Source organism: Daucus carota, chromosome 8 (assembly GCF_001625215.2).
Source record: "Daucus carota subsp. sativus chromosome 8, DH1 v3.0, whole genome shotgun sequence".
NCBI classification, from domain to species: domain Eukaryota; kingdom Viridiplantae; phylum Streptophyta; class Magnoliopsida; order Apiales; family Apiaceae; genus Daucus; species Daucus carota.
This window is the reverse complement of record NC_030388.2, coordinates 9,043,768-9,066,556: the sequence shown is the minus strand read 5'-3', so window position 1 is coordinate 9,066,556 and position 22,789 is coordinate 9,043,768. Positions and strand designations below refer to the sequence as shown.

General features: G+C 36.3%; 3 protein-coding genes and 1 long non-coding RNA gene across 7 annotated transcripts; 2 read left to right on the top strand and 2 right to left on the bottom strand.

Moving 5' to 3' along the window:
• Positions 1 to 235: 235 nt before the first annotated feature.
• LOC108197537 (auxin-binding protein ABP20) lies at positions 236 to 1,142 on the top strand. The gene has a single exon (XM_017365183.2). The coding sequence runs from the start codon at positions 289 to 291 to the stop codon at positions 916 to 918; it is 630 nt and encodes a 209-aa protein (XP_017220672.1). The 5' UTR covers positions 236 to 288; the 3' UTR covers positions 919 to 1,142.
• A 4,110-nt stretch (positions 1,143 to 5,252) lies between these two features.
• Positions 5,253 to 11,144, top strand: LOC108197597 (MOB kinase activator-like 1A). 2 transcript variants are annotated; one of them, XM_017365253.2, is made up of 7 exons: positions 5,253 to 5,571; positions 7,439 to 7,487; positions 7,582 to 7,690; positions 8,915 to 9,008; positions 9,553 to 9,686; positions 9,766 to 9,929; positions 10,821 to 11,144. In XM_017365253.2, the coding sequence occupies exons 1-7, from the start codon at positions 5,546 to 5,548 to the stop codon at positions 10,890 to 10,892; spliced, it is 648 nt and encodes a 215-aa protein (XP_017220742.1). In that variant the 5' UTR covers positions 5,253 to 5,545; the 3' UTR covers positions 10,893 to 11,144. The 2 variants fall into 2 exon arrangements, with proteins under 2 accessions (XP_017220742.1, XP_063939974.1); XM_064083904.1 differs by lacking the exon at positions 5,253 to 5,571 and adding an exon at positions 5,881 to 5,924.
• A 952-nt stretch (positions 11,145 to 12,096) lies between these two features.
• On the bottom strand, positions 12,097 to 17,914 carry LOC108199949 (O-fucosyltransferase 35). The gene is made up of 9 exons (XM_017367981.2): positions 17,276 to 17,914; positions 16,149 to 16,334; positions 15,944 to 16,016; positions 15,797 to 15,867; positions 15,611 to 15,699; positions 13,959 to 14,091; positions 13,505 to 13,737; positions 12,765 to 13,241; positions 12,097 to 12,662 (listed from the first exon to the last, which is right to left on the bottom strand). The coding sequence occupies exons 1-9, from the start codon at positions 17,699 to 17,701 to the stop codon at positions 12,467 to 12,469; spliced, it is 1,884 nt and encodes a 627-aa protein (XP_017223470.1). The 5' UTR covers positions 17,702 to 17,914; the 3' UTR covers positions 12,097 to 12,466.
• A 746-nt stretch (positions 17,915 to 18,660) lies between these two features.
• LOC108199232 (uncharacterized) lies at positions 18,661 to 22,159 on the bottom strand. Of its 3 annotated transcripts, none has more exons than XR_010286271.1 (3): positions 21,757 to 22,159; positions 19,688 to 21,366; positions 18,661 to 19,493 (listed from the first exon to the last, which is right to left on the bottom strand). It is a non-coding gene; the product is annotated as an uncharacterized LOC108199232 (long non-coding RNA). The 3 variants fall into 3 exon arrangements; XR_010286270.1 differs by having other exon boundaries at positions 18,661 to 19,220; XR_010286272.1 differs by having other exon boundaries at positions 18,661 to 19,878; positions 20,217 to 21,366.
• Between the last annotated feature and the right edge of the window lie 630 nt (positions 22,160 to 22,789).

Here is a 22,789-nt window from a genome sequence, read left to right as displayed (position 1 = left end):
TCCAGGGTTCCTGTGCAAAAGTATTTCTTAGAAAAGAGAGGATATGCTTCATCTGGTCCAAAAAATTCTTCAAGAAAGAGCCTTCTTGTTTGTTTCTGAGGAAATATCATAGAGTCACATGCATCAACAGCCCATAATCTGTGGTTTTCTTTGTGTTACCTATGCATGGCCATATCCTCATCAACCAATAGCATTGCTTAACAGATTATCCTTCCCATAACATTTCCTTCTATATAAACCCCTATCCCCTGGATATCAGTCTTACCACTCAAAACTTCTATCGCGAAAATGTATCTCCCAGTTCTCCTCACAATCACCCTCCTCTTTTCATCAGCTTATGCTTCAGTGAATGATTTCTGCGTTGCAGATATGCAGCAGCCTGATACTCCCTCAGGATTTCCATGCAAGAAAGTTACAAGCCTGACAGAAAAAGATTTTGCATACTCAGGCCTCGGAGTTGCTGGCAACACTACTAATATCATTAGTGCTGCTGTGACTCCAGCTTTCGTAGCTCAATTTCCTGCTGTGAATGGTCTAGGCATATCGATGGCTCGATTAGACCTAGCCAAGGGTGGTGTCATTCCAATGCACACTCATCCAGGTGCATCTGAGGTTCTGGTTGTCATAAAAGGGACAATCTGTGCTGGATTTATATCGTCTGCTAACACCGTCTATTTCAAGACATTGTTCAAAGGAGATATCATGGTTTTCCCTCAAGGTTTGTTGCATTTTCAGATTAACTCTGACGATGGTCCATCTCTTGCATTTGTTAGCTTCAGCAGTGCCAATCCTGGTCTACAAATTCTTGATTATGCATTGTTCGGAAACGAATTGCCTACTGAATTGGTGACCAAGACCACTTTCTTGGACCCTGCTGTTGTCAAGAAACTCAAGAGTGTTCTTGGAGGCAGCGGCTAGTCGATAACTAGAGTCTACTGTCTTGCAGATTATTTGTCACTCTTTTGCCTCCTTTCAATTTATTGAAATCTTGTGTCACTCTTTTTTCTTTTTCTCTGATGCTGTGTTTGTAATAGATTTGAGGTATGTAAGAATAAAAAGATTCTGTATTGTACTAGTGGTAATGCTAGTAAATTTATGCAGATTCTTAGTTTATGACCAACTTTGTCAAGTATTCCCTGTAATTCTGTTTCAGATTTCAAAATGCAAGTTCATTGAGCACTGCAATAGCCTACATTTCTCTGGACACAAATTTCATGCCCTTTCACTAACAAAATTCTTACAAAATATTAAAATTGCCGGAAGTAATGAGATAACCAAGTGATAAAAGCTTATCTTTTCTTTGTCGTCCGCTCTACTGAAATAAAAAGAAAAAGAATTTTGAAATTATCAAAATTATTGACCATGAAGATAATCAGGATAGTTAATAGTCCATTGCAACTATTCTCTTGCTTTTAAATTGTCAGAAAGTTGAATAAAGAATATTATCAGTCTGACCAAAATCTAAGAAAACAAATACTAAAAATGTGAAGTGGGCAGGAATCTAGTTATCTGGCCCAAGACTGTAACTAGGCTGGACAAAATCCCAATCCACAAAGACTTGTGTTTCCAGCTAATTGAAGAGGCCCACCACACCCTCACTTTTAGAGAACTCCAACTCTACATGACAGCCTTTCTATATGATTAGCATGCACCAACCCAATGATTAACAAGACATAATTCAGATTATGTATTTTATTCCTCATTACCACATCCACACTACCACACACATATAATAGTACTAGAATAGTCAAGGTCCATGATATTACCGAATATGGACTTTTTGGATAATGCTCTTTGAAGATGCACTTTGTCATGTAAATTAAGGCCACTAATAATATTCCTCATTGTAGGATTGTGTATAAAAATCCATATTTCAATTAGAAATTGCTTATTAGTGCCTGAAGTGTTATTTAGAAAAATTGCATTCATCATCTGTCTGTGGACAACTTTATATAAATATATTATTGTATATAAATTTCTTAGCTTATATATTAATATGAGTATTTATTATAATGGTATTATATACAAATCCATGTAATTGATAATAGGAAACTAACGGATACACAAACCGCGGTGATTTGACCAAGTACAATCGATGGGGCCAAAATTGATAAGAATAGAAAGATTAAGGATCCATGAACTAGAGCACGAAAAACCGAAACCGCAAAAAAAACCTAAAAAAACCGAAAAACCACACCGAAAAAAACCAAACCGCAAATAAAACCGAAAATAACCGAGATAAAAAACCGAAATTAGTGGTGCGGTTTTATTTTCGGTTTTATGCTAAAACCGCACCGAAATTAACCGAACCGATATATATATATATACTCCAATAGAAACCTCATTATTCTAGAAACTAAAAACTATCACTAAATTTCTAAGAGAATATCACTAAATTCTCAAACAACCCCACTTTCTCCTTCTTCTTCTCCAACCCACCAACCCTCCACCCCACTTCCGGCAGCTTCACCCTACCACCCCCGCCAAGTCTCTGCTACTCTCTCCACCTCCATGCCGCCCGACCCTCCATAGCCACCACCTCCATGTCGGCCTCCATTATTTATATCACCACCAAATCCAACCCCCCTCCGGCCTCCACCGCCCCTTCCATTCCACCCCCACCTCCACCTCCACCTGCACCTTCGTCCTCACCTCCACCTCGGTCTTCCTCACCTACAGTACCGTATATCTAGCTTAATGCCGATTTAAATTCCTGATCTTTGCCAAAAATCTGCCGGACAAAGCTAAAGGCTCCTTCCATGTCCACCACCTCCATCTCCACCTTCACCTCCATTATCTCCACCACCGCAACCACCACCTGAATCGACAACTAGAACAGATTCAGAAATTCTGGACAGTTTCCGCAAGTTTTCACTAATTCGTGCAACACATATCACTAAATCGTAAAGAGAATATCACTAAATTGTACTGAGGATATCACTAACTTGTATTGGTTTCTAGTTTTTATTTTAAAAGTGGTTTCTATTTGATCATGAGCATATATATATATATATATATATATATGGGCTCATCATCAAATACAAACCAATCTTAAAATAAAAACTAAAAACCTTTCCTTTTATACAACCCAACAACTCCACCTTATCTCTTCCATCAAACCTACTTCGTTTCTCTCCTCTTCCTCCACCCCTGCTACCACATCTCCGCCGACACTTCCACCCATGTCACTGTTTCCGATTCACCATCATCATCACCACCTCTGCCACGCCTGCCACCTGTTATTGATATACTTACAGAAATCGTAGCTATTCTGGTGTACGAGTTAGTGATATCAACTGTATATTTTAGTGATATTCGCTTTAGAAATTAGTGATATTCGCTGTAGAAATTAGTGATATTCGTTAAAATCTCCAGAACTTGACGCAAAACCTCTAGATCTGTTCTTGTTTGTTGATTCTAGTGATGATGGCGGTGGCGGTGGTGGAGATGGAAGCGGTGATATGGAGTGGGCGGGGGCATAGAGGATGCGGGAGTGGGGTTGAGATGCCGGAGGTGGAAGTGGAGGTCGAGGTGGAGGTATGGCAGAAGTAGGGAACGAGATAGCGCGCAAAGGTGAAGGTGGTGGTGGTGGTGGCGGCAGAGGTCGAGATGAAGGTGGTGGAAGAAGTGAAGGTGGGGTGGAAGTTAGTGATGGAGGCGGACCGAGGCTTGGATGACGTGAATGGGGCCGCAGGCGGCGGCAATCGTGGAGAGAGCGACGGACATGGAGTTGCCGGAAGTGGAGGTGGAGTTGGGGAAGATGGAGGTGGAGTTAGAGAAGATGGAGGTGGAGGTGGGGTTGTTTAAAATTTTAGTGATATTGTATTCAGAATTTAGTGATATTGCAGCTGAGTTTTTAGTTTGTAGAATAAGATGGTTTGTAGTGGAGTAAGACTCTCTCTCTCTCTCTCTCTCTATATATATATATATATATATATATATATATATATATATATATATATATATATATATATATATATATATATATTAATAATAATAATAAAGCACCTTAGTCATTTTTAAACTTCACATCTAATTTTATATGGAGGTTCATCTTCCATACTTGCATACATGCTGAGTCACTTAAATAACCGGGCACCCAAATATTTGAAGGAGCGCTTGATCGAAAACTAGGGCTATTGTGATTTGCCACAAAGCAGAAATATTTCTGTTGTTAATCTGCTGACCAAATTTTATTATGAAACTTATTCTACTTTTTTTATTTATGTACTTTTTGAAAACTTTTTATTTGAATTTCATGATTAGTTGATTTTGGGTAATTTTATTGACTTGACATCATCTAATTTCTTGTCAAAATATGTATGTTTTAGTTTTTATTGTGTATTAAGGTTTTTTAGATGAAAGTATGTAATGTTTCCTATATCCTCATATAGAAACAATAGTAAATAGTAACCGAACATATTGTACATGCTCATGAAAATTTTATATTTTCTTAAAAAAATCAGTATGCACAAGAGTAGCAAATAATAGTGAAAAAATCGGAAAAAAAACCGCAACCGACTAATGGTTAACCGCAACCGAAAAACCCTTTTAGTTGGTGCGGTTACGGTTAATGATGATTAACCGAACCGAACCGTATTCATCGGTTTGGTAACGGTTAATGTCCGGAATCGCACCAAACCGCACCATGCACACCCCTACCATGAACGGTTGTGGTTTGACCAAATAGAATATGTGGGGCCATGGTCTGGACTGGGACCGAATATTGATGAATATGTGGGCATGTGGGGCCGTGGCTGGGACCCGGGCCAGTATTAATGAGTTTAGTATGTTCGGTGAATAATTTAGATCGCGTTTAGGAATAGGTTTTTCATTTTAAATGATATGGTATAAGGTACCATTTTAAATCTTCAATTTTATACTAGTATTTGAATATACCGAATTTTAAATAAAATTCAAATCTAAATTTTTTTATGTATCCAACATATTATTTTGATCAAATCCAGGATTTCAAGTTTCCAAACTGTATTATATATTTGAGTGATGTGTATTTGATTAATACTTAAATTTTTTATCTTAATTTTATATGGTAAAAATAGTCTATAATCATGAAAAGATTTATTTGATTTTATTTAATTGAAGAAATTAAAGCTGTAGGAAAAGAAAATAAAAATTAGAAGAAACATGGGAGTTGGTGATAAAATGAAAAAGCAATTAGCAAAAAAATTAAAAAAGAAAGACGTAAAAGCAAACGTATATAATAAAGAAGAGTCGCGATGAGAATGAGCCAGGTAAGCTGGCTGGCAATGGCAACGAGAGAAGCAAACTTGGCTGCTTGCGCCCCTATTTCTAGACAGATACTCTCTCTCTCTCTCTCTCTCTCTCTCTCTCTCTCTCTCTCTCGTCTTCATCTCTCCCTTGCCAGTCTGTCATCCTCTCTCTCTCTCTCTCTCTCTCTCTCTCTCTCTCCCTACATTTATTTTCTTATACAGCCCTCTATATATAAACCCTTCATTTTCTTAGACAAAAAAACACAGAGAGATTTCATATCTATCTTGTATCTAAGCAGGCAGGTGTCAACAACATGAGTCTCTTTGGCCTCGGCAGCAGGTCCTTTTTTCATTCTTTATCATCGAATTTTTGTCTTCTTGATTGTTTATTTTTTAATGCATGCATTCAATTGTGTATGTATCTTCTGGGGTTTTTCTGTGATGCTTGATTTTTCATTTTGTGATTTTGATTTGTGTTTTGGTGATTGTTTGTTTGAAGATTGAAGATGTTGATGGTGATGTTAAATAATTTATGTTTTTGTGATGGTGACTCTTTATGGCATTAAAATTAGGCTGTGTTTATGATTATTATATTTGAAAAGATGAGAAAAAAAGGTAGCGTCTTGGGGAAGGTTTTGAATGTTGAATTCATTGATGATGATTGATGAATTTGTGTGTTGCTGATAGTCAAAGGTAAAGATTAAATCTTTTTGGAATTTGTTTTCGGAAGTTTAGTTCTTTGCCATGTCGAATTATGGCTTTTAAGTTTACATGAAAGGGTTTTTATGGACTGACAAATATATGGATTGCGGGTTCGATTGCTGACTGTGGTAGCTCTGTTCTAGACTTGATTTTGATTTAGTATGTGGTACTCGATGGTGGACACAATAAGTATGTATATAAAGTTTTAAATTTGGTGCAGTCAATGGTTATTTCATACTATCAAATCTTTGATTATCTTAAGCTTTTGCATTTCCATGCTTGTTGATTACTAGACGAGGCTTGCAGCAGGATATTATTTCATGCGTCAGGATGGTCCATTTGCTGGGAAATCAATGCATTTTCTTTTTTGCATATGTAGAAGTTTAGTAGGCAATTGGTGGAAAGTAGAAATTGGAATCCTTTCGTAATGCTTACATATAATTAGCTGAAAAGGAAAGTGAAGATATTTGACCAGATTCACAAGTGAGTGACGCCACTAATTGTTTTAAGGGAATACATAATTTTTGCGTCCAAGGGGGAGTCCGAAAACTTGGGAATTGAATTTGATATGGCAGGTTACTTGACAGGCCATGCAGTTTAATAAATTATTTGTTTCGTCAGCTCTTAGCTGTGTCACCCAGACTCGCTTCCAATCCAGACAATTGCAAAGATATTACGGTTTTTTAGGCATAAATGCAAAATTGGACACAGCTCCTGGGACTCTGTCTGCAAGTGGCTTGGCCTAATTAAATTTTCATTATTTCTCATCTTAGGAAAATTAGGTTGATTCTGGTGCATTTGGTTGTAATGTGATATTTGATTCACTTTTATTTAGAAAACCATGACCGGACTTCCCAACTATTCTCATAATGAACCCCAAACTTGGAAACTTATATATACGTTGTGTGGGACTGACTTTATTATTCAACTGAGTGATTATTGATCATACATGAAAGTTGTCTACGTGCATATTGAAATACCATTCTCTACTATGTCTTTAGAGCAAGTCCAATGCAATGTTATAAGTGGTGCCATTTCTATAATTTGAAATCAAATGCTAAAAATCTCAACTCCAATGGGGTTCTATACTTGGATGCAAATATGCATATATGCATCCTTGGTTCTAAATTTGAAACCAAGGATGCATTTATGCATCCATGCCACATCATCAACTAACTATAATTGGTATATATAGTGGTGAACTTTAAACAAAGTTTAGGAGAGAGGGACTAAAGTTACTTAATTTTGGAATTATTTGGATGCAAAATGCATCTAGCATTGGAGTTGAAGTTCTATTTTAGCAACAAAAAACACTTTTTGGTGCTAAATTATAACAATAGCTATAGCTATTTTGCATCTTGCATTGGACTTGCTCTTATGTTGTGGATGTCAAAGTTATGTTGACGTGTAATGTTTTATCATCATGTTTGTATGTTTTTAAATGCCTTGAGGAAATAGATAGATATATTTGCTATTGCTGATAGTTTTCAATAATGCATGGGCAGGAACCAGAAGACATTTCGACCTAAAAAGAGTGCTCCATCTGGGAGTAAGGTGGGTTTTACTGAGATCGTATAATTATTAGGAGTTGATATTCTAGTATTTATCTGTTGTGGTGCTAATCGAGTATGCCTTCTCTGTTTAACAGGGTGCACAACTTCAAAAACACATCGATGCTACCTTGGGTAGTGGCAACTTGAGAGAAGCTGTGCGTCTACCTCCTGGAGAAGATCTGAACGAATGGCTGGCAGTGAATAGTAAGCATCTGTACTTAAATTGCGACAATCTTATGTTACTATGTTAAGTGTGAAGTCATTTTCCCTGTTTCGTGTTTCAAAATTTTAATATTCTGGTTTCGAGAAACGCTATAATCTGTATATATTCCCAATCCTCGACTACATGGATTCTTTAACGAGGGCACTCTGATTCAAAAACTTGCCCTTGTTTGGAAACTCAAGTCTTGGAATTAAAAGGGGTTTAATATTTCCTTTACTGGTAAAGGGATCCTCTAATGAGGCCAGTCTAATTTACAAACTTGGCCTTATTTGAAACTCGAGTCTTGCAATTAAAAGGGGTTTAATATTAGGTATCGGGTTTCTTTAACGAGGGCAGTCTGATATACAAACATGGCATTGTTTGGAAACTCAGTCTTGCAATTAAAAGGGGTTTGCTATTTCCTTTACTAGTATCAGGGATTCTCTAACTAGGGCAGTCTGATTTACAAACTTGCTCTTATTTTGATACTCAGTCTTGCAACTTAAAGGGGTTTGATATTTGGTAGCGGGATTCTTTAACGAGGGCAGTCTGATTTACAAACTTGGCCTTGTTTGGAAACTTAGTCTTGCAATTAAAAGTGCTTCGATATTTACTCTATTGGTATCGGGATGACTAATAGGGAAACTCCCCCCCCCCCCCCCCCCCACCCTTCCCCCCTTCCCATAACCAGTTGGAAATCCCTACTCCAAAATCCACCCATCCCACCCCATTTATCTTTTAAGCAAGCAAAGTTTTGAGTCCATAAGATGCGATTTAGAAACAACAAGGTTTTTTTGGATGCATTACACTTAACTTCCTCTTGTCATCATATTCTTCTTCTTCCACCCAAAATTTTATTAATTGTCAAATTTTTTACCAGCTTTGTATGAGATCATCTTGAAATTGATGTAAATACCACATCACTCATAAATCAATCAGCAAGTACATGGTATGACATTATGACGAGTCAATATAGAGTGATAATTATTATCTTTTTATACGCTCAAAGGTTTCGCTGATGATGGAAATATTAGAGCAACTTTGTGAATTTAACCAGCTGTGAAAATTTCCGTTCATGTACCACTCCCAGAGGATTATACTTCCAAAGTAAATAGCCATAGGATATTAATATTGGACATATAATGTATGAGTGGCGTATATGGAAATAACTGCAATATCTATGAAACTTAGTTCATGCTGTAATATTGTTTTCTTCTTTCCTACAGCTGTTGACTTCTTTAATCAGGTGAACATTCTCTATGGCACTCTTACAGAATTCTGCACTGCATCAACCTGTCCGACAATGACTGCAGGAACAAAGTAAATTCCTAAATCCTTTTAGAACTTCCCAGATATTATAAATCACATTCTACAGGGTATGCTGTTAGTATATAAAAGTACTGCTAGCTCATCTATTCTAGAAGAACGGCTGACATACAGATAAGTGGGGTTATGCATTGCCATTGGTGAAGGAAAGATATGTAATTGTTGAAAAAACACGAGGGCTGGTAAAAAACTAAAAATGTATTATATAGGGGAAATCGAGCAAAAATGTTTGATCTAATGATGACTCAAAGTTGAGAAATTTGACTATGTGATCACTATTTAACATTGTTTCATTATATAAATCTCAACCCACTGTCACTTATTTAGTTTTGGATGCATATCCTAGATTTGCTATAGTCATATTTGCTAATCTGCATAATTATTTCTGGAACTTTATATATATTAGTTAGGGTCAAAGTGGAACCAGTTTTGTAGAATTTGAGGTCTAGTGCTGATTTAATAGTCAAAGCTTTAAGAATACTTTTTTAGTTCTGATTGCATCCAAAGGCCTTGATTTGATTACGATCTTTGTTTACAGATACGAGTACAGATGGGCTGATGGAGTTACTATAAAAAAGCCTATAGAGGTCTCTGCTCCCAAGTATGTCGAGTATTTAATGGACTGGATTGAAACTCAGCTGGATGATGAATCGATTTTTCCTCAGAAATTGGGTAAGCTGATTTTCTAGTGCCATTGGTGTTTTGAATTGATCAAAAAAGTTGGCTGTTTAGCATGTCCATATTGCTGCAGGCACACCATTTCCACCCAATTTTGCGGATGTTGTGAAGACAATACTCAAGCGCTTGTTCCGCGTGTATGCTCATATCTATCACACGCACTTTCAGAAGATTATCAGCCTGAAGGAAGAAGCTCACCTGAACACATGTTTTAAACATTTTGTTCTCTTCACAAATGTAAGTATCTAGTTCCATCTGATGTTTCCTTTGCCGAGTCCCTACAGTCCTCATTCCGCATCTTAGAAAATATAATAAAGTCGATTCTTTTTCTAGATTGACCTTTATTTATTAGTTAAAATGAACATATTTGGTTACCCAGCATGCATGCAATTCCATATAAAGATTTTGGTCGTGTAAATAATTGCTGTTTTATCTGTTATAAGTTGTGAATGTCCTTGGTTGTCCACAATCCACCTCTTTTTTTCAACACTATCCTTTTTATCTAATGAATCAGTCAACTGTTGAGAACATTAGAGATAATATACAAAAAGTTAAGGGGACATGGAGGAAATATCAACATGGTAGTAGGGTAGAAGAACATGACAGACGAGAAAACATAGTGGTAGGGCAGAAGAAGAGCATGACAGATCGAAAACTGTCTCCATGTTCTCTGATCCATTTCATAAGCCATATTTCAATGTCATATATACAAGCTTAGTATTTTACAAAAATTCCACATTTAATGTTTAAAATACTTTCTAAAGCATCTGCCTCCTCTCACACGACTACCTTGATCTCACATTTAATGTTTAATGTTTGATCTGTAAAAAAAAATTTGTTTAATGTTTGATGTTGATTAATCATTCCTAGACATGAAGTGAGGTAAAGGACTATGAAATAACTTAGTATTTATGGTTCATAAAGACATGAAACAGTTAAAAAAAAACCTTTTGTTTCTCATTTATAAAACAAAATGTGCAACAGGAAGTAGTTATTATGTAGAGTTCAGGGAATAATTCTTATGAACGAGATCCTATATCACATTCATTTAATTGGCATTACTGTCCCTTAAATTTAAATATATGTAGCACAAAAAGTTGGTTCCTCTAATGTGTTCCGTTACTGCAGGAATTTCGCTTGATTGACAAAGGGGAGCTTGCACCTCTATCTGAGCTTGTTGATTCAATTCTGCAGCAGTAGTGCCTCCTCGAAGTCTCCTGGACATGCTTCTCTAGTATGGAAAATAAACATGGAAATACAGATCTTTAGGGACTTTGCATTGAAGATTCATCTTCATGCATGAAACCAGTAGTTTATCGTAAACTTTTTAGAAGTTTGTTTGTTCTATCGCAGTAGGTAAAAATGGTTTTTAGCTTTTGTGTGCTCATTTTACTTTTCGGGGATCAGAGATGTACCTTTCCTGTTCTTAATTTGATATACCTTAGACAGACAGCCCACCTGGTTTTCCTCCCATCGTGTTTATGACCTTTTGCTTTCAATTGAACAATACTCCCTCTGTTTTTTTTTATATGACACTTTTACTTGGGCACGTATGGTTGATCAGGTAGTAAAATTTATTACTTTTAATTGATTTTTTTGTAAATTAAAATTTTGATTACATATTTTTATTCAGAAAAAGAAATTTTCAAAAATAATATTTTTAACTACCCGGTCAAAGCACTTAAAAGTGTGTGCCAAAAAGTCAAATGTCATATATTAAAAAACAGAGGGAGTAATATATAGAATACTGAACATAAATACTCCCTCCGTCTCAATTTATAGGTCCATTTTGGAATAAACACGCATATTAAGAAAAAAATTGGTTAAATAAAATCTTATCTTATGTATCATTAATTAGTGCATTGATAAGTGAGAATATAGTTGAGTTTCAAAAAAATCATAATAAATATAGGGATTTAGTGCAATGAGAAATGAAAATAATGTTGAGTTTCAAAAAAATCACAATTAATATGTAGATAAATTTGTATTGAAAAAAGAGAAGGACAAATGTTTTGGGACAAATTTTTTTTCCAAAATGGACCTATAAATTGAGACGGAGGGAGTATTACTTCCACCAGAAGTATAGTCCGATCACTTTTGAAAGTAGGGTCTCAGAAGCGTGTGGATGACCAAATAAATATATCGACCAAATTTGGAAAACTTGAGCGTAACCGCACTTCTATACCTCTGATCTCCTTAAATGTAGGGTCTCAGAAGTGCGCGGATGACCAAATAAATATATCAACCAAAATTGGAAAAATCAAGATTTGAGCGTAACCGCGTTTCTGCGTAGTTTCTTGTTTACTGCATCGTCATGCATAAACGAAACAACAAAGTTTTCAGCCGAAATAGAAGATGAAAGATCAACGAAGCTAAACAAGCATATGGATGACAAGGAGCTGTCTAAAGGAACAAGAATTATCTCTTTGCATTGATCACTTTTTAGAGAATGCTTATACACGTATAATTTCATTTGTATAATCAGTATTTCAAGTTTCAACTGAGTAAGAAACACAGGATCGAAGATGATGCAGATGAGCATTCCTGATAATAGAGGATATGGATTTTTTCAGAAATGGCCTCAGCATTTCCTCAGTCCATGCCAGTTCTCCAACTTCAGTAAATTTAAGCTCTATTAACGTCAGTCTAGCAAGATTCGTCTTAAACTTTAAGCTCAGCACTCCATGAGAACTTTGAATCCTCGCGCCATACTGTTAAACCTTTTAATGTCAGTCTAGTAAGATTTAGGTTGGTAGAGGTTTACACTATATTTTTCATCTGTTTTTCTCACAAAGGCATCCAGGCATGGGGTTTGCATAAAAGCTCTCTTCAAGCTTAGGAAATTCACCAGGTTCTCTCATATAAGGTGCTCCTGTACGATCCTCATGAAGCTTCTTTACTTTGGAAGAGAACTTTTTCCAAGAAATCTTTCCTTGATCAAAGTCGTCAACAATTTTGACGAAATTCATTCTACGAGAAGCAAACAGTTCAAAGGAATTGTTTTGTTAATTCCCGATAAAATTGAAGTCAGATTATAGACATTACGTAAAAAGAAATGAGTTCAAGAACTACCTGTCTGGATTAATAGTCTTTTTAAAGTCCTCAAACCTCCTATGTCCTTGAACTGCCTTTGCCATATTACCATCATAGGTGTAAACGAAAACATCGCTCTGAAGGGCAACAGCGTAGTCCAACCCAGCCAGCATGTTCTGGTGATTCCTGAAAGGTCTCAGTTCATCTTCTGTAGAAAGAGTTGAATGCGAGAAGATGTTTGGGTAATCTTCCACAAGATGTTGCATGCTTCCATTTCCAAAAGCTTCACCAGCTACCAAATAAATCCTAGTGCTCGACGGGAAGCCTAATCCTTTAAGTAGAAGAGATGTCTCTCTCGGGGTTAAGGGGCAGCCTCCAAGCTTCCTTCTCTCAGAGCCATCAATTTCCTTTTCTTTCCAGTGACTGACCTCATAGCGCATCTTACGAAGTTCATCATCTTCTTCTGCCGTCAAACTGTGACTGCATCCTGTGAATGCAAGCATATCCTTCTCATACCTACAAGGTGAAATGTGATAAAGTACGCCATGCAAGCTATAACAAACTGTCAAATTACTGTCTTTATTGCTGATTATAATCAGACCTTCCTTTGTTCTATATTAAATTGACTAGAGTACCTAAACATCTGACATTAATAACAAAATAAAAGTTAAAGAACGCATAACTGAAAGCAGCTCAACCAGTCAACAGGTACTTGGGGTACAGAAGTACAGACTTTGTATATAGATGCTGGGCAACTAAAAAGTTTGTGCAAGGTTTACCTTAGATGCAAAGCAAGATAAGGGCTTCCATTCAGCCGCATTCTTGAAACCAAAATTTTTCCAAGATCTTCGATTGGAGCCGAATATTTTAATGCTCTATAATTCACACGGCATCTTAACTTCTGTATTGAGTTAGGTAGAGCATTATTTGCAATTCGCGAATCAGTGTGGGTGAAGTATATCACTTTGTGTTGCTTCAGAAGCGGCATGACTTCCGACTTATAATAACTAGCCTACAAAAGGTATACAAGTCATTAGCTGATCGACGTATTGAAAACATGAGGAAAAGGCAAGGCATTAATTAGCTAGCTGATAAAATAGCTCCATACACGCCTTTATTTTTTTGAAGTAACACAATGTTTGGCAAAGAAAACGGTATATTCTGAAAGAATCGGGTGAAAAACACCATCTCAAAGGCGACAGATCATGGAGTTCGTTGTTAATAATAATTTACCTTTGACCAGGATATTGGTGTCTTTGAGAAAGGTTCTAATCCAGCATATGCAGGTGGTAATGTCTCAACTATATGAATATCATCTTTCAGAGTCTCGATGAAGTACTGCCAGTCAAACAGATCTTTAAAGCCACTGTGAATAGATAAACAGCCACAATTAGCTCTTTAAACTAGCTGACAATGTCAACAGAAAAGGCACAATCTTATACCAGAAAAAAGTGCAAGTTAAACATTGGACAGAACAAGCATACAAATGGAAAATAGATGTTTGGTTCTGCTACTATGACCAGATTCTGTAGTATGTAGTGTGGTTTGAACGGTGAGAATTCCTGATCTGTAGACTGGTGGACACCCCTCTTTTCTTGGACAAGAGAGTCGGGGCTCAAGCCTCAGAGTAGGCATGTGTATGTTTAAATATCTGTATTGGACCATTACCGAAAAAAGTTTAAATTCAAAACTGCCTAGAGGTCTTGATACATTGTTTACTCATATACTCATTTCCTACAGAGGAGTAGGTCTTCTCAAAGTAGTTGATCTCATTGTTCTATTATCCATTCCGATTACTGATGGCATGATTTAGAATTCTAGTTTTGGGTTCTATGCACGGAAACTATTAGTGTAAGGTTGTGAAGCCAAACAAACAGGATTACGTAAGCTACACTTATTGCTCTCTTAAATTGCATTGCTAATCTTGAATCCATACCTACTCCAAATTCTTGGATCTTGCAAAACACTTGAACACCTTGATTTTGGTCTCACTTTTTTTTCTCCAACATAATTAAGTCCTTATCATTGTGTGTAAAGGGCTGGCTTACAGATTCACCACTCGGGCTATATGATGATCCAATCTTGCTTAATTCATATCACCAGATTGGGTTACATCATACATGACTTACATCCTATTGATAAATGTACCACTAGTGAAAAAGCTTCAAGGACACAAATGCAGCCATGACTTGCGGTACAAATTGATAACTGTCGAAGCAATTTTAATTTTTTATTTTTGTTTTCCCATGTCTACTTTCTGCTTATATAGCTTGAGCTAAGACCTTGTTGACAAAAATATCCTATGTACAATTTTCTCAGCAAACAGCTTGTTCCATGAACTGACTTGTGACTAAATAGATGTACATGTCTTAAGTTTTCAGTAAATATAAAGTTTAAAATATGCACCTTACACTAATAGTTGCGGTGCAGGCTACGCACACTGCCATGCTCCATAATTTAAATATCTTCATGTGGACCCCAGTTATAATGCTATCAGTGGCTGTGGTCTAAAGTTCTACCCCACATTTTTTTCAAAATCTGAGTCACTGCCCCCCCAGGTTTCTTCCTACTGCTGCTTATTTGCAGTAGTTGGAATACTTGCATTGGTTGAGGCAGATGCCTTATATCATACTTTTCCACAAAAAAATGATGCTTTCTTTGATTCTTCTACGTAGTGCAGGTTCTCACACCAGCCAAAAATTATCATTCCCAATTTGATAAGTACTCTAGAACCAACTTAAGCTAATGGGCAGCAGTACAATGCATAGATTTCAATAAAACATATTGAAACTACTAAAGCTATTCATTCAAATATATTAAGGCACTATTGTCTACGAAATTCTGCTTTCATAATCCAAAAGAATGACACGATTAAAGAGCCATACCTTTGATCAGCCCAGTACGAGGTGTGATCGAGAGATGGAAGGACAAGTGTTGCCTTCATTATCTTAGCAACAGCAACCATATCACATATCTGCACCCGACAATTTAGTCTATTAACACAAAGTAAATTTTAATTAGATACCTCAATAAAAGCCTTATAATTCATTGAAAAGGCATGAGAACCAGACCCCAAATCTCATTTGATTCAAGCCACCATTTGCATTTATGAGAAGAAATCCGTTGGTACTTGCGCCTAGCTCTGTGAGAATAACAATAGGTGTCAAAGAACTGGACAGATAAAGACGTGCTAAACTGTAAAACTTGCACAGACTTACGTTGATGACTTTTAGGCCGCTCAATACACTGAGTGAAGTTGTCACTATTAGGTTTGGACCAGATACCTGAATGCTATACATTCAGTTCTCAAATTGTTAGTCGAGACAAATCTTTTCCTTCTAAACATGTATGCATACACACAGGCACACACATTAACGTATGTGTAAAGGAACGCACAAGACATGTAATGCATCTGATACTTACATCAGCCATGTTATCTGTCGTACCAACGAAAGCTGATCCCACCGTTTTTAGAGTTCTTTCAACATCAGATCCTTCACTTTCAGCTTCATGATCATGTTCATGTTTATGTTCATGCTCCTTAAAACTGTATTCATGAGACTGTTTGTCCATTCTATTTATACCAGTGTCCATGGAGTAAAATGAATCCTAATTAGAAAGAAAATTACTTTTAACAAGATAAGAATTAAGAAATATTCTAGATCTAACATACTACATAATGTGATTTGCTTATAAAGCCAACCATGTCACAGAATGAAAAATATCTTTGCATATGGAGATAACATAACCATTGAATATATAATCCACCCCATTATAGCAATATATTAACGCATTATCTATTCCAAGAACTCCACTTTCTAAACTTTATATATATGCTATCTCATATTATCAAACATCCATCCTTCATAAAAGAGGGCCATCATAACTCTTACCACTAAAGAACACAAAGCAAACCACTCCTTACAATTATAATATGTAAATACCTAACAGTTTACCGCCAGACGTTGCTTGTATCCTCTGCAGAGGCAAACACATTAATAGACAGCAATCTGCACACCACTGACCACATCTCTGCTAAACCAATACCAAATTAACGGTCTATTAGAGCTAATACGGATTCGATTATTTCAAGTGTTACATGTGTGTATAATTATAAATCAAGGCGGTCTATAGCAAAAGAACGGAACAGCTGAATGATTTAACTCAATTTGGTCTTAAAACACTCAATACCTCCATAATAAATTTCTTGAATTGTTCACTAAAAAGAGGAGAGTGCACAATTGCTAATATTCCAAGTTAATTATTAAATGCTTGAACGCAGTAAGCATGGTATACATATCAAGGCATTCTCCCGGCCCTTAAGATTTTAGAGGAACTTGTAAATTAACATGATTAAAATACTCTCGAGTTCATATACCAGAAATTGCAATATTAAGCCCTCATCTTAACAACTTAAGTTTTCTATACTCTATACTATACTATTACTAAAGCCGAAATATTAAAAGTTTGACGATCATACGAAAAACAACCCGGCTAGCAATATCATAATATCTTACTCAAAAAGATCAAATTTCGAGAGCAAGATATACCTGATCAGACCCCACTCTATCAACATCAGATCCAAACCAACCAATAGCACAAATCTTGAAAACACCCAAAAACAATAACACCCCACAAAAAGCAAAGAACATCCATTGCCCAAGCTTCTTCGAATGCTTCTTGCTCTGCCCTCTCTGGCTCAAAAATTGAACATGGGCCTGTTTCTTTTCACCATTTGAGTCAAACCCATCAGCAGAACCTGAGCTACCACTAAGCTCAGATCTGGGTGAGTTGACTGGCAAGTCAATAGTGGTACTAAAACTATTGTTCTGAGCACCAGTGTTGTTGTTTGTTCGTTTAAAAGACTGAGCTCTGCGAGTCATTGGGCCCGAGAATCTAGGACTGTTGAGTCTTTGAGAGATGCTTCCTCCATCATTAGCTGTGGAGGATTGAAGGTGGTGATTTATATGACCCATGTTTAATACTATGACTAGTTGTGTTTTGTAATAAGATGGAAGGTGGTTTAATGAGATTCTTCTATGTGGGTGATGAGTTCAAGAATGATGCTGTTTGGACATTGATTGTTGCTGTTCTCATCTTTTGTTATGAAAAGGTTTGAGATGGAAAGAAGTGGAAAGTGCTCAAGGAATTAAACACAGTTATGGGGATACAGTAATAGTATTTCCCACCGTTTTTGACATACTTATTTGACTTTAGCGGAACTACCGGACACGCTTTCTAAAATCTAAAATCTAAAATCGAGCCGACTTGATTTGAATCCGAGTTCGAGTATTATCTTGAATTTTATTAAAATATTTGAACTTGAATTTGATTGAGCATGAATTTTGTTTCTCGGATATAATTAAAAACTGACTCGAATTTGATTTGAGTGTCAAACTACACGAGAGTTGATCGAGATTTAGCCGTTCGAATTCAGTTCTTAACCGAAAAATAATAAATTATTAATTAAATTTCAAGATTCACCAAGGAAGATACCTCGTTTACTAGATCTGATAAAATATTCTTAATCAGAACCGACGAAATTGTGTTTGGTCACCTCATTATTGAATTCATGGTACTAATTAAGTAGTAATTAGGTTAATATAAGCTTTTTCATTAGAGATTAGCATGTACTTGGCACTTGGCAGCCTAACCAAGCACTATGCTATGCTTCCTTGTTCCATGGTCATCTAAATGTGCAATGACTTTTTTATTTATCCCTGTCGACTGAGAGCACTTAACTAATATATTTAATACTCCCTCTGGTCCTTTATATAAGGCACCTTGACTTTTTGCACATTCTTTTAGGAGCTTTGATCACATAGTTAAAATTAATATTTTTAAAATTTTCTTTTTCTGAATAAAAATATAACATTTATATTTTTATTCAGAAAAAGGAAATTTTAAAAATATTAATTTTAAATATGTGGTGAAAGCTCCTAAAAGAATGTGCAAAAAGTCAAGGTATCTTATATAAAGGACCAGAGGGAGTACATAATTAAGTAGTAATGGTCAATGCTAGAGTCTTGCTTACACTCCATAATTGATGAAAACGATTGTGTAGGCTGCATACTAGTGTCAAATGTCAAGATAAGCTGGAGCCCTGTAAAATGATAGGAGCCAAGATAAGATGCTCCCTGCCTGATGACTTACAATCTGTTGAGTATAGTAGCACGCCTTTGTTGGCCTAAACAGGGATCTTTGATTGTTTTATACACTATCAGCTGCTTTGTTTCCTGATCGTTTGACAGATTTCACGACTAATACTAAAGTCGGGTATCTTAAGTTACTCTGACAAATTTTTAACAGAAATATTTAACAAGTTTTGGATTAGAGTTTTACACTCGAATGGCGACAGGCTTTGGGTTGAACATAAGAGACATGCAGAGTTGTAGCCTCGAATCCTGCTCCCCCTTGCTGCTGCTTGATCAAGCTGAGTGCCTCGTGCATTCTGATAGCCACTGTTTAGAAATTTCCCACCGAGTCTCTAGCTGTCTATGAAATACCAAATTTTGTTTCAGTTTTAGAACCAGGGACATTACAACAATTGACCTTAATACAGTTAGCATCTGCTGTAATAGCTCCATTAGATTCAACATAATTCTATTGATTAAGGGAAGCACGTTCAGAGTATGCGACCATTCAGCTACTGAAAAATTGTAATTTCCAAACCATCTCATTACGAGTCCACCAGTAGATCACCCTGCCATAGCAATTAAGACAATCTTTCTTTCTGCAGGAGTAAACCATGACAGTTTATGCCTGCTACTGGTACAGACACACATACACACACGCAATATTGTTCGGTCTATCAAAAAGCCATGAAAATTTGCAGTAGCTTGTATGTTCCTTTAATCCCGAGTAGAACTAACTACAATTCACAACAAATTTTCTTGCCAAGAGAAGAAGTACTAGTAATATATATATACCAAATTCAGTAAAGACCAAGAATAGAGACAAACCTATTACTGCCATAGGCCAAAGGCCATATCGAGTGAATAGGGGCAGCTTCGTAATCCTTGTTGTAATGCACCTACTCAGGGAACAATATTCCCTCTATCAAATTGCTTGGTTTTCTTCAAACTATCAAGCCCCGGCTTCTGGAGATCGTGTTTCGTTACTGTATAAAAGAGCTTCCAGCACAACCTCCTACCTGGAAGAACATGGATTACTCCATGAACTTGCTAACACTCCTTATAAAATATAAGATGACCCATTATAAACGTGTTATCTTCACATAAATATTGCCCTTTAGCTGCACGGTGAAATGTTGGATGTGGACATATTTAATAGACTATTTATTAGATTCCAATATGGTGCAATCAGGGCTCTACATATGGTATCATATTGCAAAAACTGAAATGCTTCTCACAGAGTTGCCTTTTATAATTTGAGTAAAATGACTCTTTCGTATATTCCATATAATGCAGGGCAATCTTAACAGACCTGTAAATCATTCATGAATGGTACATTAAGAGATTGCATAAATACCTCATTGGATTCCTCACCTTCGTCTTGCTGAAACAGCTGAAAACATTCTTGGAAGATCACTAATATAGATACATGCAACTTAATACCTCTGATGTTCAAATATTGCCGAAAGCCGAGTAATCCCAATGGATTCTGTATTGATCAGTTACGATTGCTCATTCTTTTCAGTCTCTTGAAGTTTCACCTTTCCAACTCTCTCTGATTCTGTTCCCCATTCTTGATTGCAATAACTTGAATTTCCTGAATCGGCATTTTATTACTTCCTCTCCGACGATATTGTCTTATGTAGGCGTTCAGGTAATGAAAATTCTTCCACTTGGTGCCACTCACTATGAACAGATACCAGTGTCGAGCTTGTTTTCAAAGAAGTGAAACTCTCTAGTTGCGGACACTGACACAGATGAAAAAGATATCTGCAGTCATGTTACAAGCATAACTTGAAGTGCTACTGAAACTTTTGAGGTGTGGCAAATAAATAAGATAGTAACGAGCGTTGGAATACTGTGATGACCCTGTCATTTGTGAAAGATGTCAGTTCTTATGTCCTCAACAATGCTTTCCAACAATCTGCAATTCGATACTTCTGAATGTCCAAGCTATTGGAGTTCTCTGAAAACATACCAACTGAAAAGGGTAGAGAGTCCACAGTTGTGGACGTGCATTACAGTTAAAGCCGGGATATGGCACTTATGATTTGCACCATTATAAAAACTTTTGATTTCTGCCAAATCAGTAAGACTAACAGTTCTCAGCTGTGAGATTGTAATAGTTTTCTTATTCGTGCCAAAAACTACAGCATGCCTTGCATCCTTCACAATTTCTTCCAATAAAGCCCAATTTGATATTTCTAATGTTCGGAGTTTTAGATTTGTAAACACAGAGAACGTGAAAAGAGTAGAGCATCTGGAATTGTGAACTTTAAGCACCTTTAATCGTTGGAAGCAGTGCTCATTAGACCAACAGTCTCTCAGTGTCAGTTCTTCCACATTAGATAATCCAACTAGCCATATATACGGGATTTGTAGCTCCTGATCATATTCAATAGCCAGTGTTCTTATATGCCAAGTAGAATCATCTTTGCCCAACCTTATCTCTTCCAGGTTAATCTCCACACCATAGAGATGAAAATCACCAGATTTGGGAATTCAACCTACGAAAACCAATAAGATTGATTACTATGTTAAGTTGACTAGGAGAATCTGTTACCGGACAACTCTGCATGACAAAGATGGTAGCAACTATAATGGTAATTATTCAAACAATTGATAAAGTGGTATCTGCCTGCGTATTCAAGACTAAAAAATGGTGCTACGTCAAGCGTAATGTAGCAGTATATATTTAGTCCATAGAGTTATAGCCTCTAATCACTAGCAAAACATTTTTTTTTAAATAATCAGGCGAAGTATATCAACATACAGTGGTCTTTTTTATTTGTTGAAAAAATAGCTAATAGATTTATGGAAGATTCATATGCACACTGATACATGATATAAGCAATAATATATAAATGTTGAAATTGCTCATGTAGCAACAAATATACCTTGTACTTGTTAGCTTCTCCACTCTAGCAACTTCAAAAGCTGGACAAATTTGGCGAACTAGTTAGCTTCAAAACCTTTAACGCAGGCAACTCAATGCCTGTGATTTCTTCATTTTTGCCTGCCCCAATCATCTCTCTACTATAGACATTTCCTTGATGTGCATGAGATCTCTGGCAATACAAGGTAGGAACACATTTCTCAAGCTACGGAATTACCATATTCTTCGATATTCCAGATTCCATAGCCTATGCAACATGGCAAGTGGGATCACAGATTGAAGTTTACTACATCAGTATACCAAGTGACTTAAAAAATCTTCCAATGAAGGGAATTCAATTATAAAGTAATTAGATATCACAGATATCCAGTTCTTCCAAGGAATGGAATTCAACCAGTAACATATAGACCCAGTGACTCACAAAATAATTTTAAGTTATATTTTGCAATTATATATAATCAATCTCATAAATATAACTAATCTATTCAAGTACAAATATCCAAAATGTGAAAATCTTTTAAAGATTACATAATCGAAAAATGCTTGTAAAATGTATAATAATACTAAAAGTGAGGTACCTTGAGATGCATACTAATCCAGTGTCAGGAAGATATAACTTAATTAATTTCTTATCTAAGATAGCGATCACTCCCCTAGGCTTACCTACACATGTACTCCCTCTGTTTTGAAATATAAGTCTACGGTCAAAAGACTCAGAAGTGCGCGTCAAAAAGTCAAACCATCTATATTTCAAAACAGAGGGACTTTTTTTTTTTGACGAAAAGCAAAAAATTTTAATAGATAACTGAAACCCAGCCGAGACAAACCCTCGAACTGTCAATTACAACCTGATTAAGAAACAAAAAACGAGTAGCCGCTTTGTTTTCAGATCGTTTAACAGATAGAATATTTAAATTCTTTATACTAAAAAGTATTACAATCAAATCTCGAACCATCCAACCTATATGAGTTGTGAACATAGTAGCATCGCAATTGACCTTCACATAAGTAGCAGCATCTGTAGCCCAATGTTC